This window comes from Cololabis saira, chromosome 10, assembly GCF_033807715.1.
Source record: "Cololabis saira isolate AMF1-May2022 chromosome 10, fColSai1.1, whole genome shotgun sequence".
Lineage (NCBI taxonomy): Eukaryota > Metazoa > Chordata > Actinopteri > Beloniformes > Belonidae > Cololabis > Cololabis saira.
In genome coordinates this window covers 34,503,501-34,520,680 of record NC_084596.1, presented here as the reverse complement: position 1 = coordinate 34,520,680, position 17,180 = coordinate 34,503,501, and the positions used below count along the sequence as shown (strand labels likewise).

The following is a 17,180-nucleotide window of genomic DNA, read 5'->3' as shown; positions in this document are numbered from 1 at the left end:
GAACTACCCAGATCACTTATGAACCGCTATAGGCCCATATCAAACGCTGTTTTTCAACAGCTGTATAACATCCTAACACTAAATGACTGATATCTTCCAGTCAGGTTTCTGTCCACATCACAATACTGAGACGGCTCTAGTAAAGGTCCTTAATGACATAAGCTAAGATGGATCTTTGTCTCCCTTAGGAGAAATTTGTCTTGGACACGAGAGGCACAGGCGACAATCGCACTCCAATAAACATAGAAACCATACTACAGTTAACACACATCAATTCCCACTCCCAGTTCCCAGAAAACCTATTACACAATACCCTTGAGTAGAAGAAAGAATTATTGCACAGAGCCCGACTGAACTTATTGCACAAATGTCCACATTATTGCACAAATGACCTACACAAGAGAAACCTACACATTATTGCACATTTCTTTCCTCACGTCACTCCCAATCACTCACACACACACACACACACACACACACACACACACACACACACACACACACACACACACACACACACACACACACACACACACACACACACACACACAGTTAATCTCCTACTGTTCGGTAGTTTGATTGATAGTGGGACAAATGAAAATGTATACCTGTTCAATTTACAGATAGGTTGCCTGAATCTTCTGCCTGAAGGCATTAACACATACTCCTTATGCAGGATGTGGTTTGGTTCAGCAGTGACTTTTTGGCCTTGCTTCATCACTGTCTGCTCAAAAATCTCCTGGAGAGAGGATGGGGGCAGCAGACCGATTATTTTTCCTGCCCTTTTAATCAAATTCTGGAGTTGTGATCTAGATTTAATGGTCAAATTACCAAACCAAGTTGCAATACCATAACGAATAATAGATTCACATCCGCTCCAATACGGATAGTGGAAACATTTCAGTCTTGGTCTTACTGGATCTCAGTGCTGCATACGACACAGTTGACCATACACACCTTTATGGACCAGTTCAAGAACTGGGTGGGACTTTCTGGCACAGCACTTGTCTGGTTGGCGTCCTATCTAAACGACAGGGACTATTTTGTGCCTTTCGGTAACTACAAATTAGAACTAACAAAAATAACGCGGAGTTCCTCAAGGTTCTGTTCTGGGGCTTCTGTTTAATATCGACATGGTCCCATTTGCTCAAATAATGAAAAAGAACAAAATGTCTTACCATAACTACGCAGATGACACAAATATATATAACCATCTCACCAGGAGACTATAATCCAATTCAAACACTGATCAAATGCATTGATCAAATTAAAGAGTGCATGTGCCAGAATTATCTTCAATTAAATTAAGACAAATAATAGTGTTTGGAGCCGAGGAAGAAAGACGAAAAGTTTTCATTCAATTTCAAGCTGTAAAGCTAAAAACAAATAGCCAAGCCAGAAATCTGGGACTGGTTCTGTGTGTGTAATGATAACTAATTAGCTGTTATTAGTAAATAATTATCTTTTTTTTTTTTTTACGTACTCTTAAAGGGGACCTATTATGAAAAACATGTTTTTTCTAGCTTGCTTTGACATATATAAAGTGGTCTCCCCTCAGCCTGCCAACTCAGAGAAGGAGGAAAGCAACCAAATTCTGCAGTGTCTGTACAGCCGCCCGGATGAGCCGTGCAGTGTGATGTGGCTTCTACGAGCCGTTCAGATTCTGCTCCCGTCGTTACGTAACCAAAATGCAAACCACGCCCACAAATAAACACCGTGTAACTGCATGCGAGCGTCCGACTATCGCGTAGCACTACGTGACTGTCCATCTCCCTCCAGCAGCTGCCACTTTATTGAGGTTTTTGTAGTGAAATGAGGAGGTATCGTAGAGATAAATTCTCATTTCAACTAACTGGATGAGCCGTTCCTCATCCATGACCGTTTCCTACAGCGCTTTCAACGCAAGCGACAGAAAGAAAATAGAAGCAGGGCATCCAACAAATGTTCAGCTCAAAACGGCGCGCAGCGCTGTGTCGTTCGCGGCCAGTTAGGACAGTCCAATAGAAAATAAAGCAATGGAATTGATTTTGTCGCTGACGCTCGCATCGCATGCAGTTAGGACACGGTTTAGTAGTGTACGCAGCCGCCTGCTCTTCTGCCCAGAGCGATGCTTTGTGCCCTCCCGCTACACGTCATTCAGGCAGCCAATCAGCACAGTGCCTCATTATCCTAGCCTCCCCACCCACTCAGAATCCCTCATAGATAATGAGGTTAGAGAATGGGATGATAAAGACATCCCTCAGAGGCTGATTTTCTAATTTATTTAGAAAAAACAATCAAAAGCTTGTTTTTAAGACATTCAAGGCCTGTTTAAAATAGATATTAGATGCCATAATAGGTCCCCTTTAAATTAAATACTTACCTGCTGTACTCTACTGCCCTTACTTTTTAACAACTTGTGCTTTTTATTATTTTACCTCTTTTCTTGTCATTTTATTTATTATTTACTGTTTATTGTCTCTTGCTGCTTTTAATGTTGATTTAAAGCACCTTGTGTTGAATTGTGCAGGTGTGCGGGTCGGCAACCCGCGGCTCTAGAGCCGCATGCGGCTCTTTAGCGCCGCTCTAGTGGCTCCTGGAGCTTTTTAAAAAATGTTTGACCTTTTTCCCTTTTTTTCTTCTTTTTTTCTCTTTTTCCTTTTCTTTCTTCTTTTTTCTATTTTTTTCTTATTTTTTCCCTTTTTTATCTCTTTCTTCTTACTTTTTCCTTTCCTTTTTAATCTCGATATTTTGACTTTTTTCTCAAAATTTTGACTTTTTTCTCAAAATTTTGACTTTTTTCTCAATATTTCGACTTTTTTCTCGACATTTCGACTTTTTTCTCGACATTTCGACTTTTTTCTCGAAGTGCATAATGAAAAAAAAATCTTCCCCCAGTTATAACTAATATAGAAACATGCAACATTCATTCTAAGGATTAGACAAGACTCATTTTTTGCGGCTCCAGACATATTTGTTTTTTGTGTTTTTGGTACAATATGACTTTTTGGGTTGCCGACCCCAAATAAACCCGCCTCGCCTTTTACTCTGAAAAGTCGCACCGGAAGTGTGCGCGGCTCCCCCCGACGGCTTGACTCCCCCACGGCTGCTTGCGTACGGCGGCTCGGAGGGCTCAGTCCGCCCTGCTGCTGACGATGGGAGACGTGGTGGTGGAGGAGCTCGAGGACCTGGTCCACTTCTCCGTGCTGGACCTGCCGGCCCGCGGCTACGGAGTCATGGAGGAGATCCGGCGGCAGGGCCGCCTCTGTGACGTCACGCTCAAGGTAGGGGCACCTGCGGGGCGGGGGGGTCGAGGCCAGGCCAGGCTAACAGCTAACACCGATACAGTCGATCAGGGGATCAGGGGATCGATCAGGGAGAGACCATGGCTGTGTAGGGGTTCACTGATCACCGCAGACACCTGTGTCACACCTGTGTGCGTTAGCAGGTCACTCAGGTGAATGGACTCTCAGAGTCCGACTCCCTAGACCCCTGATCATGTGATCGATCACCTCTGCCTGGCTCACATGAGTGAACACAGGGGTGCAGATCCGATGTCAGGATTGGGGGGGACACCAACGTGATTTTAATTTTTAATTTTTTGCCAATATGCAACTCATACCATGCCATCAATTGGTAAAGGCTCGCCAAAAAATAATGCACAGGGAATCATTTATTGTGCTTACCTTTCTTGTTTATTTGTCCTAAACAGCCAACAGTGTGTGTCACTGCTTACTTAACTGTTATATTCGTTAATCATAATTTTAAGGGTTTTGGGCATGTAGTGTCTACTCATCTCAAATTCTTCTCACCATCTTCCTTTTATCCTATGGGACTACTTTATGCACGATCAATTGATATATGGATGAAATATGGAGCCCTAAACAAGTTGTTTAAACTAACTGATCATGTTTTAACACAGTTATGGTGGTAAACAGTTCTAAAACAAAAAAAGGACCCATTGCTTTCATTCTGTACACCTCAAAACCTCAAAATTTTTTTAGAAATATATTTTTAATAAATATTCTACATATTCAACCTTTAAGTCTGAAAATACATTTGTTCAATTTTGAATAATTTAGGGTATTTTTATTGGGGGGGACAATTCATGTTTTTCAGAAATTGGGGGGGCATGTCCCCCCCGTGCCCCCCGGGATCTGCACCCATGAGTGAACAGGTATCAGAGTGTGTGTTTGGTGACGTCACTGATCGCTTTAGGCAGGGCGGGGCTTCACCTGACAGGAGAGTCTCATGGTGTCCCCCCCACGTGACCTGCAGAGGTCACAGTAAGGTCGCTGCACAGGTGTGGCCGCACCTGAACAGGCCCCGGCTCCAGCAGGAAAACATGCACCTGCCGGGCTGGTTATTGATTAGGGAGCAGATGCTGATTGTTGTAACTGTTGTTTAATTGCTGTCATCAGTTATCCTCACCAGTCCTCACCTGTCTTCACCTGTCCCTCAGATGTCCCTTTCCTGTTCCTCTCCTGTCATTTCCTGCCCCTCACTTGTTCCTTACCCGTCCTAAGCTATCCTCACCTGGTGTCAGCTTGTCTTTCCCCATCCTCAGATGTCCTAACTCATTCTCCAGCTCTCCTCACCTGTTCCTCAACTATCTTCACCTGTCATCAGCTGTTTCTCACCTGTCATCAGCTGTTTCTCACCTGTCCCTCACATGATTCTCACCTGTCCCTCACTTATCTTCACCTGTCTTCAGCTGTTTCTCACCTGTCCCTCACTATCTTCCTGTCCACCTGTCTTCACAGCGGGGCCTGTCCTCACCTCTGTCGTCAGGGGTGCGTACATGCCGAGTCTCTGCAGCAGCGTGTTAATCTTCTTACTGGCTTAGGTGTGAATCTGCTGAGTCTGCAGACGTGGCTGAAACCTGAGGACGGGCGGCAGGTGTGCTCGTCTCCTGACTCCGTTCTTCTCGTCCGTAGGTCGGGGACCACAAGTTCAGCGCTCACCGGATCGTCCTGGCGGCCTCCATCCCGTATTTTCACGCCATGTTCACCAACGACATGGTGGAGTGTAAACAGGACGAGATCCTGATGCAGGGCATGGACCCCAGGTACCGCAGTGGGCTCACCAGTCCAACCAGTGAACCCAACACACATTCAGATACAACTAATACCTAGTCTGTAACCAGTAACCATGATATCATCAGCTGGTAAATGCCATAGACGGCAAAAAAGAACTGGACAAACCCTCTGTGATGTCACCTGCAGGTTTCTGAAGTGGCTCAAATTCTCCTCTTTGCCGTCTTCAGTTCACTAACACTCACAAAGAGAAGTTAGATCTTGGAGAACTCGCTGCTCCGGATACTGTCGGAGATGGCGGCCAGTGAACTAGAGGCCGTTCACCAGTTAGCACAATATACAACCCATGTGTGCGGTTTGTCCGTGTATATCTAACATAACCAGTATACACCAGGGGGAAACATTATGGAAGTAAGAAAGCCTGCAGTTCCAGCAGTGGGTCAATCACTACTGATCTCTGTGTTAAAATGTTCTTTCTTTTCTGGTTTTCTTTCCTTTTCAACTGTTCCCTTTAGGGTTCGTCACAGCAAATCATCTGTCTCATTCTACCCCCGGTCCTCTGCATCCTCACCAACTAACTTCATGTCCTCTTTCATTACATCTATCAATCTCCTATTTGGTCTTCTTCTAGACCTCCCTCCTGGTGATTCTAACCTCCTCACCCTAATGCAGATATGTTCACTATTCCTCCTCTGTACACGTACAAACCATCTCAGTCTGGCCTCTTTCTCTTTATCTCCAAAACATCTAACATGCTCTCCGTCTGATGTTCTCATTCCTGATCCAGTCCATCCTCGTCCCTCCCAAAGAGAACCTCAGTTCATTTCTACCTCCAGCTCTGCCTCCTGTCCTTTCCTCGGCACTACAGTCTCCAAACAACATCGCTGGTCTCACCACCGTCTAGTAGAGATTCCCTTTTGTTCTTGCCGGTACTCTTGTCACACATCACTACTGACACTTTTCTTAACCCGTTTCAGCCGTCTTCCACATGCTTCTCCACTATGGGCTCAAATTAAAGCCATATATATTTTGCATCTGTAAATAAACTTTGTATTTGTAGAAATATTTTGTACGTGTGCAAAAAATATTTGTACTTGCAAAAAATATAATTCGCCATAATTCGTAGTTGTAAAAAAAGTTTGTAGCTTTTGTAAAAAAGTTTGTAGCTTTGTATATCCAATGTTGCACACAGACAAATTAATTCCACAGCTACAAAAATCTTTTACACATGCACAAAATATTTCTACAAATACCATTTTTTTTTTGCACATGCACAAAACATTTCTACAAGTACAAATATTTTTTGCACACGCACAAAATATTTCTACAAGTACAAAGTTTATTTACAGATACAAAATATTTATGGCTTTAATTTGAGCCCATACTCCACCTCTTCCACAATCTCCGGTGCTCTGGACTGTTGATTCTCAGAACTTAAAATCCTCCACCTTCTTTATCTCTGCTCCCTGTAGCCTCACCGTTCCAGGCGTGTTCCTCTCATTTCCACACACATTTTCTGTCTTCAAAAACCATGCATGAAAAAATCACTCGGGGTCTGTCCAGTTTTGTATGCGGCCTATGTTAAATTCCCAGTACATGACCAGTGGAGCTGACGTGTTACCAGTGTAACCAGTGTTACCAGTCTAACCAGTATTACCTGTCTACCATCCCAGTGCTCTGGAGGCTCTCATCAACTTCGCCTACAGCGGCCACGTGGCCATCGACCAACAGAACGTCCAGGCTCTCCTGATTGGCTCGAGCTTCCTGCAGCTGCAGAACGTCAAAGACGCCTGCTGCTCCTTCCTGCAGGAGAGGTGAGGCCCTCGCCATCGCACACGCTCAGTAGGTGTTTGTGGTGTGATTGGGTGAAGTAACTGCCTCCGCTCTGCCCCCGGTGTCAGGTTGCATCCAAAGAACTGCCTGGGTGTGCGACAGTTTGCAGAGACGATGATGTGCACGACGTTATACGACTCTGCCAACAGCTTCCTCCACCAGCACTTCGTGGAGGTCTCCCTGTCGGAGGAGTTCCTGGGTCTGAGGACGGAGGAGGTTCTGGAGCTGGTGGGCTGTGATGAGCTCAACGTGAAGGCGGAGGAGCAGGTGAGACGCACTTCCATGCTGCGACCAACTGCTGATGAACGAATCAGAATAAGGCCCTGTCCCAATACTCCCCCTACCCCTACTTTTCAGCCCTACCCCTAAATTTTGCGCGTTCCCGTGAGGGTAGTGGTGTCCCAATTTCTCTTTTCATCTAGGGGGAGTGCGGAAAACGAGGGCGAGTGGTTATGAATCTGTCCCTACGGAGCTAGTTTTCCGATGCTCACTAGCTGATCTAGGGCCAGAAAAATTTCCCACAATGCTTTTCATCATCATTTGCAGACTGAATCAAAAAAAAAAAACATGGCGAACATTTCTTATTTTTTAGTGAATAAAATCAATATTTTGAGTTAGCTTCTGCATAAAAATGCGTTTTGATTACATTTCTAGCGAGAAATATATATTTTACTTTCATAATATTCACTCAGTGAATGTACATAATCACTCGCTTGCCCGTTGTTGCGAAGTCTTTTTCAAACCTCGCCAGAATAAAGGCTGATTTATGGTTCCGCGTTACACCAACGCAGAGGTTACGCGGCGACGCACGCCGTACGCCGTACCCTACACCGTAGGCTCTGCGTCGATTTAACACGTGTATTTGGACAGGGCCCTGGGAAGATTTCAAGTGCCCTAAAATCTGTGGCTTCTTTTTTAGGGGTAGTGGTAGTGAGGGAGGGCTAGTGGTAGAAAGTAGGGGGTGTATTGGGATTGGCCCTAAAGGTTTATTTGCATGCGTGCAGGTGTTTGAGGCGGTGCTCACCTGGGTGTACCATGACCGGGACCGGAGGGAGGCCATGCTGCCGGAGCTGCTGGGGAGAATCCGCCTCCCTCTGTGTCGGCCGCAGTTCCTGTCAGACCGAGTCCAGCAGGACGAAGTGATCCGCTGCTGCCACAAGTGCAGGTGAGACCAAACCCAGGACGGCGCCTGTTCCATTACCAGTCCCTAAACGCTGGTGGAACCAGTCCTGAGTAACCCGGGTCATGAGGCCTGTTTTCTTTTTTTTTTTTTTTTTTTTTTTAATTTAATGCAAAACAGGTAACAATACAAATGCCCAAAACAAAAACACATACAGGTACAGGACAAGAGGGGGGTATGATGGTTTTCTAGAATGATGATTATTTTGGGAGAGAGACAGCAGCCAAAAAAATAAAGCTTAATAAAAAAATAGGATAAAAAAAGGGTTTAAAAGGGGGAGTCATTAACGCAGGAAGAAGTGAGAGTGAAAGGGACGAGGGGGGCCGGTCCGGACGGCAGAGACAGTTTTTGTTGTTTTTTTTGGTTTTCCTTTTCCCCTTTTAATTTTCTTTTTAATTTGGTATGTTTCATATTCTCACATTTTCCTCTTTTCCTTTGATTATAAGTTCTCAGTTTTCCCCGTCCCCTTCCTTCTAGCTGTCCCTTACTTTGGGCTGCCATCATGAGGCCTGTTTTGTGATGCATCGATCGGTTCTCTGACCACCTCTTTCTCCCGGTTTCCTGCCAGGGATTTGGTGGACGAAGCCAAAGACTTCCACCTGATGCCGGAGCGGCGTCCTGGTCTCCCCGCCTTCAAGACCCGGCTGAGGTGCTGCACGTCCATCACTGGACTAATCTACGCCGTGGGGGGGCTGAACAGCTCAGGTACACCGTCACCTGAGGGCGCCGCGCCCGCGTCGACGGCGGAGCTCATCAACTCTCTCTCCTTCAGGCGACTCCTTAAACGTGGTCGAGGTCTTCGATCCCGTGGGGAACTTCTGGGAGCGTTGTCAGCCGATGAGGACGGCCCGCAGCCGAGTGGGCGTGGCCGTCGTTAACGGGCTGCTATACGCCATCGGTGGATACGACGGCCAATCGCGGCTAAGCACGGTGGAGGTGTACAACCCCGAGACGGACACCTGGACGCAGGTGTCCAGCATGAACAGCCAGCGCAGGTCGGTCCTCCAGCCGCCCCACACTCTCCCCAATCAGTGCTCGTATGCTGGTTAGATCTCTAATTTGTCGTCCTCAGCGCCATGGGAACAGTTGTGATTGACGGACACATCTACGTGTGCGGCGGCTACGATGGGAAGTCCTCCCTGAACTCAGTGGAGTGCTACTCTCCGGAGACCGACAGGTGAGGTCCAGATAGGACAGGTGAGCTGTGATCGTTCAATTACTAACTGGTTTTATGATTAACTATTTTTGGCATCCCCCCTTGAAATAAAAACTGTCCAAATCATTCCCCCTGCAAAACTGCGATCCCCCCTTTCCATCCCTTATGTCATTTCATCAATGAATGTGTTTTTACTGCTATTTCAACATTTAGAGTCATCACCAGAAAAAATAACTTATTTGACAATTTTCACCTGTTTCAAGTAAATTTTCACTTGAAATAAGTAGGAAAATCTGCCAGTGGGACAAGATTTATCTTCTTATTACAAGCAAAAAATCTTGTTCCACTTCCAAGTGAAAATCTACTTGAAACAGGTGAAAATTGTTGTTTTTTCCAGGGATGAGTCTTGTTTTAAGTGTAATGAGATTTTTTTTTTACTAAAATGAGACATTTTAACTAGAAATAAGACAAATATTCTTGTTAAGATTTTGAGTTTTTGCAGTGATCCATTTTACTTATCCTGTGAAGGACAGAGTCATATTGATAAGTTCAGAAAACTGTTTTTTATTGTTGTGTTTTGATGTATTTGATGTAAGCCCAGTGGATATTTAAAGCTTACAGAAGGCTGCATTTAACTGCTGCTATGTCATTCCTGCAGTATTTCTGCAGGTGTTTTGGTCAGTGCTATTATTTGTAATATATTATATTATTTGTAATCAGCACAAATTATCTGTCCCCATATGATAAAATCCACCACCCCCCCTGATTCTTTTTTTTATAACTCGAGTACTGAGTGGTCCCCAACCTTTTTAGCGCCAAGGACCAGATTAATGTCCGACAATATTTTCACGGACCGGCCTTTAAAGTGTTGCCAATAAATACAAAAAAATTAAATGATACGACCAGCATTATATTGTAAATATAATAATAAACGTGAATCCACTGTGTACTCTTATGCAACGTTATTAGCAGCGTCCTCCTAACATCGCGTCAACAACATAACATGAGTAATGTCCTCTCTGCCCCCTAACTCTCTCTGACTCTGGTCGCCATGGTAACATTTAAACATAAGATACATACACACCACAAAAACAAATATAAAACGGCATGATCTCCAGCAGTTGATCTTCTTCTTGCACAGACATGCTGGATTCACCTGGTTTGTTGACAAATGAACATTCCTTTACAGTTCGTGGGTCTTTTGTGGTTAGGAAGTAGCACTCAAACTCGTGTTCCCGTTTTTTTCTTTCAAAATATTCCGAGGGCTCGTCTTTTAATGCAGGGTGCTTGGTCTTCAAGTGATGGAGCAGTTTTGAAGGCTTTATTACCTCATTAGAGAGCCGGTCCCGCATATTATGCAGAGCGGGCTTGGTGCATCATCACCAAACTTTTTCCCCTTCGCAAAGAAACTTTACATAGGCGTCTGTTTCTTACACATTTTGTTAGCTTGTGGGTTAAATTTCAACAATTCACGTGACTCCTATGAAGGAGAGAATCTGGTCATTTTTCAAACTAAAAGATGGTTCGGACAATAAATAAAATGGAAATAATGCAAGTTAGTTATTCTTTCTTGTGCTGCCCGGTACCAAATGGGCCCAGGGGGTTGGGGATCTCTACATAAAACATAAATAGTACATAAAACAGTATATATAACACTTTGCACCACGTCGCCAGACAGCCCTGTGAGATGGCGAGTGTGAGAATAGAGATTTTTGAACTCTGGTTCTTTGACTTCCTGTCACATGATGCTTCAAGACTTCCTGTCATGTGACACCAGGACTTCCTGTCATGTGACACCAGGACTTCCTGTCATGTGACATGCCTGTTCTGCTCTGCAGGTGGACAGTGGTGACAGAGATGAGTGCGAGCCGTAGCGCGGCTGGCGTGACGGTGTTCGACGGGCGGATCTTCGTCTCTGGCGGCCACGACGGTCTGCAGATCTTCAACACGGTCGGTTGGGCTCAGAGCCAATCGGATCTCTGCCGCGGCTGTGATGCCACCTGAAGCTTGATGTTGTTTCCTGTTATCGTTCAGGTGGAGTACTACAACCATCACACCAACCTCTGGCACCCGGCGCCGGCGATGCTCAACAAGCGGTGTCGGCACGGCGCGGCGGCGCTGGGAAGCCACATGTACGTGGCGGGTGGCTACGACGGCTCGGGCTTCCTCAGCGGCGCCGAGGTGTTCAGCTCGGCGTCGGGGCAGTGGAGCCTCCTGGTGGCCATGAACACGCGGCGCAGCCGGGTGTCGCTGGTCTCCACGGCGGGCCGCCTGTACGCGGTGGGCGGGTACGACGGGCAGTCCAACCTCAGCTCCGTGGAGATGTACAACCCCGACACCAACCGCTGGACGTTCATGGCCCCCATGGTGAGTCACGAGGGCGGGGTGGGCGTGGGCTGCATCCCGCTGCAGCCCGCCTAAAGCCACCGGCTGCAGTGGAGGACTGACGCAGTGCCGGTGGCGCCTCCCGCGGCATCCGCCCAGCTTTATGGGCACAATGGCCGGACTCGGACCTGGGGCCAAAGCCAGGCCGGCGGTATTCTGGGAAAAACTGTAGAGCCCGCCTACAGAGGCTACCTGCTAGGGCCCTGCTATTAGCACGAGTGTGGACTGATTACAGTTTATTGATTTGTACCTGATCGAATCGATCAACGGGGAGTCACAAACAAAGCTGCTGAATGTCAACAGGAGGACTACTCTGATCCGTTTTCACTGCACTGCTTCATCGACCAAATGATGGACAGGTAAAGAGGGTGGAGCTGCTCGCAGGTGAGGAGGACGAAGATGGGAGACGTCCTCGGGATACCTGCGGCTCATCCTCAGCACATCCTGATGAAGGACGGCTCTACGGCGGTAACTTATTTAGCACTGGTTGGTACGGCAAGCCACCAGGGTCAGAAAACATTACTTTAATGACGTGTCCTAAAAGAAAACAGCAGGAATAAAACACGTGTCGAGATCAAAGACCAGCATCAGACCAGCACCAGTGAAGGCTTTACAGTATTAATTGATCTTTTTTAAAAAAAAAACTCAAAGTGACTTTCTTTGCTACCAGAACAAATTTTTATCCGACCCACTAATAGTGTTTTTCCACAAGTGCCTACTGTACTCAGTCAGACTCGATTCGCCTTCCCTCGTCTCGACTCAACTTGCCCTTGTTTCTCTTCCATACCCGGATCAGAAGTAGGCGGGTTGGACGTACTCGATTGTGGGACACAGCACTGCTGAAAAGTTTGTTTGTAGCCCTGATCAGACGTGGACTGAGAAAGTTCTTGATATATTTTCTCATTCCTCGTCGCCCCATCTAGCTCTCTCTGAATATTTTCCTCAGCCACCAGGTTTAAGGTTGTCTCCACCTCAGAGTTTGACCAGGGAACAGACTTTTGTGCTGCCATTGTTCTTTGAATAAAATGAACAAGAAGCCACGAGTCGCTCTTGAAATGATGTCACATCCTGACTGACCAACCCCCCGACCAATCATTGGCATGTATTGTGATGACGTCAGATACAGCCCGACTCAGCCGCTTAGAACCTCGGCAGAATAGATACAGAAAAAGTATCTACTCGGCACGTTAGACCCCTAGTGGAAAAGCGCAAAGTCGAGTCGAGTCGGGCTGAGTAGGTACTAGTGGAAAAGCGCCATAAGATTCAGTTGTCCTGAAATCACCAAAAAAATGAATTTTCAACTCTAATGATCGGAATTTTTAAAGAAAAAAACATTATAATAAGGTTAGAAACAAGGAGCTGCCTCTGTGTTAAACTGACTCCACCTTGGACAAACTCCGTAGCTTCCGTACCGGGCCTCAGCAGCACTAGCACAACTCACAACTATTGATGGCTGTCCATGGTTCCCTAGTTATATGGTTGCTTCATATTCTTTAAAGGGGACCTATTATGGCATCTAATACCTATTTTAAACAGGTCTTTAAAAACAAGCTTTTGATTGTTTTTGCTAAATAAATTAGAAATTCAGCCTCTGAGCCATGTCTTTATCTTCCCATTCTCTAACCTCATTATCTATGTGGGATTCTGAGTGGGCGGGGCTATGATAATGAGGCTCTGTGCTGATTGGCTGCCTGAATGACGCGATACACCGCTACGGAAAAATGGTGGAAGCTCCGGCCGGCGGAGTTAGTTGTGGGCGTGATTTCACGCATCGCTCCTGTCGTTACATAACGACGGGCACAGAATCTGAACGGCTCGTAGATCCACATCACACTGGACGGCTCATCCGGGCGGCTGTACAGACACTGCAGAATTTGGTTGCTTTCCTCCTTCTCTGAGTTGGCAGACTGAGGGGAGACCACTTTATATATGTTAAAGCAAGAAAAAACGTGTTTTTCATAATAGGTCCCCTTTAAGAGTACGTAAAAAAAAAAATATATATATAATTATTTACTAATAACAGCTAATTAGAGTTATCATTACACACACAGAACCAGTCCCAGATTTCTGGCTTGGCTATTTGTTTTTAGCTTTACAGCTTAAAATTGAATGAAAACTTTTCGTCTTTCTTCCTCGGCACCAAACACTATTATTTGTTTTGTCTTAATTTAATTGAAGATAATTCTGGCACATCCACTCTTTAATTTGATCAATGCATTTGATCAGTGTTTGAATTGGATTATAGTCTCCTGGTGAGATGGTTATATAGATTTGTGTCATCTGCGTAGTTATGGTAAGACATTTTGTTCTTTTTCATTATTTGAGCAAGTGGTACCATGTCGATATTAAACAGAAGCCCCAGAACGGAACCTTGAGGCTGGGTCTGCCATGAATGGTTGTAACTGATGTCTTGTAGTCCGTGGGCTGCTCCCCCGACACCACTCGGAGCAGCCGGCTCCTCGTCCTTAGCTGCCCTCCTGGATGGTCTCGCCCCTTTCAGTCTGACTGACTCTTCCTGGACTCTGCTGGCTCTGGGGACGTCTGCAGCCAGTAAGATGACCGTTGGCTTGTTGAGGCTCCAGCAGGTGCTCAGTCGGAGCTCCTCTAGTCAGGCTTTCCGATGTTTTTTCAGCAGCGATAACAGAAATGAGGATATTTGGACAGATTTTATCATCAGTTCTCATCACAAATTAGCAGTAGGCTAAGCTAAAATAGCTAACTTGAGGTACCTGAACCATAGTGGGCGTGTTCCAGCCAGCTACCAGGCCTGCTTGCTCCGCCCATTTGCTTATTTGTGGATTAAGCAGGGTCGGGTGTTCAGACATCCTAAAAGAGACTTCAGAAGCGCTCTTTAGAAACTCTTGAAGCTCTGGTCACAAGCTGCCCATGAAGGAGACCCCTCCCATCCAATCTCCGGGGAGGGGCCCCCGTTACCTCAGGCCAGGGGGAGGGAACCACTCCTTGATTTCACTTCTCTTTCCTAGGAGTCTGACTGAATCCCTCTTAATCTGACTCGCCCTGTTTCTCCAGAGTACCTAGGATTATTCAACAACAAACCCCTCCACCACCTCGGGGTGGGGATTGGAGGATTCAGCAGCTGGATCAGTGCAGCGTCTGCAGTAATGTGGACTGTACTGGTGTGTTGTGGTGAAGAGAGAGCTGAGACTGTGTTTACAGGTAGATCTATGTTCCTGACCTCATCTATGAAACTAGAGACTGAAAGAAGCAGATGGAGGATACAAGCAGCTGGAATCAGTTTCCTCTTCAGGGTGACTGGACTCTCCTTTAGAGATGGGAGAAGAAGTTCAGTCATCCAGCAGAGACTCTGTAGTGTCACCTCTCCTCCACAGCTGAGCTGGTCGTGGTGTCTCCTGGACGCCTCTCTGGTGATGTTTCGATCCAGGACATGCTGGCGAGATGTCTCCCTGCCGACTTAACGCCTTGGAGACCTTGTGAAAGAAGGGAGGTCTGAGTTTCTCTGCTTAGCCTGCCTCTATGACACGAATCTGGATATGGTGATGGATGGATTTCTGCTGATGCACAACTATGAAACACGATTTCTATCAGCAGAACACAATCTTAAATCTGCTTCCTCTGCTGTCCGTAGTAATCTGGACTTAAAGCTCGTCTAGATGAGGATGTAAAGTGAAGCCACACCATAATAAGAACGTAAAATGTCTCATAACTCTCTTGTGTGATGGACAGATACAGATGAAAGGCTGAAGTCTCTTCACTAACAGTTGTTTCAGTGGGAAAACAAGAACTTAAACTTCATAAAAATAGATATTTCTGCTTGTTTTAGCAGTTACAAGAGTGACATTCACAGAGGTTGTAGTTTGTTACTAAAGTAATGTTTAATGACCTTGTGGTTTGTGGTAGACGTCCTCCTGAAAGTCCGACTCAGGACGACACACCTGGAAAGCACAAATGCTTCTGTCAGCTTTTAGTTTCCTTTTCCAATCTGCAGGCTGAAGCACTGGCAGCTCCAGTAACAACCGAGGTAACAACAGTAGTAACGGCCGTGGTGATGATCGTGGTCTTTGCGGCCGGTTATGACCACCAGTAACGACTGCGGTAACAAGTCACCTCAACCGCAGCCTCAGCCTACGTCCACGCTGGCCGGGTTTTAGGGTTATTAGGCTTTAGTCTTTGTATCCTTCGTTCTTTGGCACTTTGGAACGAGAACTGACTAATGTGGACGTTGACTCACAGACACAAGTGTTACAGCTCAAGTTTTTCACATCGTTTACAAAAAGACACATGTAGCATCCCCGACTGATGACGGTTGACTCTCAAACTGATGGTTCACAATGTTTTTATTCCTTCGATGTGAACACACTGCAAACACACCGTAAGAGCTGGGTGACGAACGGCCGGTACACGTCTTCAGGGGGAACCTCCATGACCGGGGCCGGCGGCTGCGGGACCATCGCGTGCCTCTTCATTCTTTACCTGTGAATCAGAATAGAATAGTCTCCAGTCTGCAGTTTCCTTCACGGCCGGAGATATATTTCTTGTACGTCAGAAGTACCGTCATCAGTCGGAGATGCTACAACACAAACTATGTTTTTCTCAACTAAGTTGAGGAATCTTGCTTCTTTGTCAGTTAGGATAACTTTTTTGTAAAATGTCTATATTGAGAACTTGCAAGTTTCCACCTTTTGTCCCCATGAGTTTTATCTCTGTGTGTAGCTGTAAACTGTCTTCTGGCTTCTGTCCGGTGGCTTTGAATGCTGGTTTACTTTCTTTTAAAAAGAAAACAATTTTTATCCTGTTTTTTTCCCATTTCTTCAGCCAGTGTTTAGCCCAGGACTTTGTGAGGGTAGCTCACATTACCTACCCAAGGGAACACGGGGAGAACATGCAAACTCCACCAACTCTTCTGGTCACTCATTCTGGGTGGGGTTTTTGTCCTTGATACCGTGCATGTTTTCAGTTATCCTATCAGAAGCCTCTAAAGCCAAAACATGGTCATGAGACCTTCTCCAACTTGTTTGGGGCCCTGGCCAGCATCGTAGGTGGAAACGTCTGATTAAGTAGGTCATAAAACATTTTACAAAATGAAAGAAAATCAAAGATCCTAACTGACTTAAAAGCGTTTGACTGTCTACGAAAGAAAACTGGTATTTTTTTGTGAAAGGTAGGAAGACTTGATCAGAGCTGGACCTGAACGTTACTGGAACATTTACCTGCTGCAGCCTCTCACCGTTCTGATGTGCTCTGACAGCACTGATCACATCCAGACTAGTGAACCCTGCACTGTTGCTGGTATTGATAATGGATCATTGGTTATTGATCACTGACAGACACCACAGAGGACCTGAATGGAAACGTCACGTTTGGTGGACAGCCATCGTCATGGAGACGGTTCAGTCATGTAACTCCTCCGTACCTCAACAGATCATGTGTAATCAAAATCTCAATTTCTATTGATTAATTTATAACTTATTGGATGTTTTGGTTGTGGATGATTAAAGAGATGTTCAGCTTTGTAACATTTGAGTCTGATGTGTTGATTTGGGCCTCTACCAGAACCAGCGATGGAACAATCAGAGTCAGGATGACCATATTTATGGTCAAACATCAGAAATGTGTCCTTTAAATTATTTTC

General features: G+C 45.7%; 1 protein-coding gene across 1 annotated transcript; it reads left to right on the top strand.

Annotated features, from left to right (window-relative positions):
- Window positions 1–3,126: 3,126 nt before the first annotated feature.
- On the top strand, window positions 3,127–17,064 carry klhl18 (kelch-like family member 18). Its single transcript, XM_061732720.1, has 10 exons — window positions 3,127–3,263; window positions 4,917–5,047; window positions 6,689–6,829; window positions 6,917–7,115; window positions 7,853–8,013; window positions 8,597–8,733; window positions 8,801–9,023; window positions 9,101–9,205; window positions 11,023–11,134; window positions 11,219–17,064. Exons 1-10 carry the CDS (start codon window positions 3,135–3,137, stop codon window positions 11,603–11,605), a joined length of 1,725 nt encoding a protein of 574 aa, XP_061588704.1. The 5' UTR covers window positions 3,127–3,134; the 3' UTR covers window positions 11,606–17,064.
- The last annotated feature ends 116 nt before the right edge of the window (window positions 17,065–17,180 follow it).

What these genes read in the sequence shown, in the direction of transcription:
- klhl18 (XM_061732720.1), top strand. Translation starts at nt 3,135, where the DNA reads ATGGGAGACGTGGTGGTGGAGGAGCTCGAGGACCTGGTCCACTTCTCC. An exon ending in ATGCAGGGCATGGACCCCAG is followed by an intron (nt 5,048 to 6,688) that starts GTACCGCAGTGG and finishes CTACCATCCCAG; the next exon opens with TGCTCTGGAGGCTCTCATCA. An exon ending in AGCATGAACAGCCAGCGCAG is followed by an intron (nt 9,024 to 9,100) that starts GTCGGTCCTCCA and finishes TGTCGTCCTCAG; the next exon opens with CGCCATGGGAACAGTTGTGA.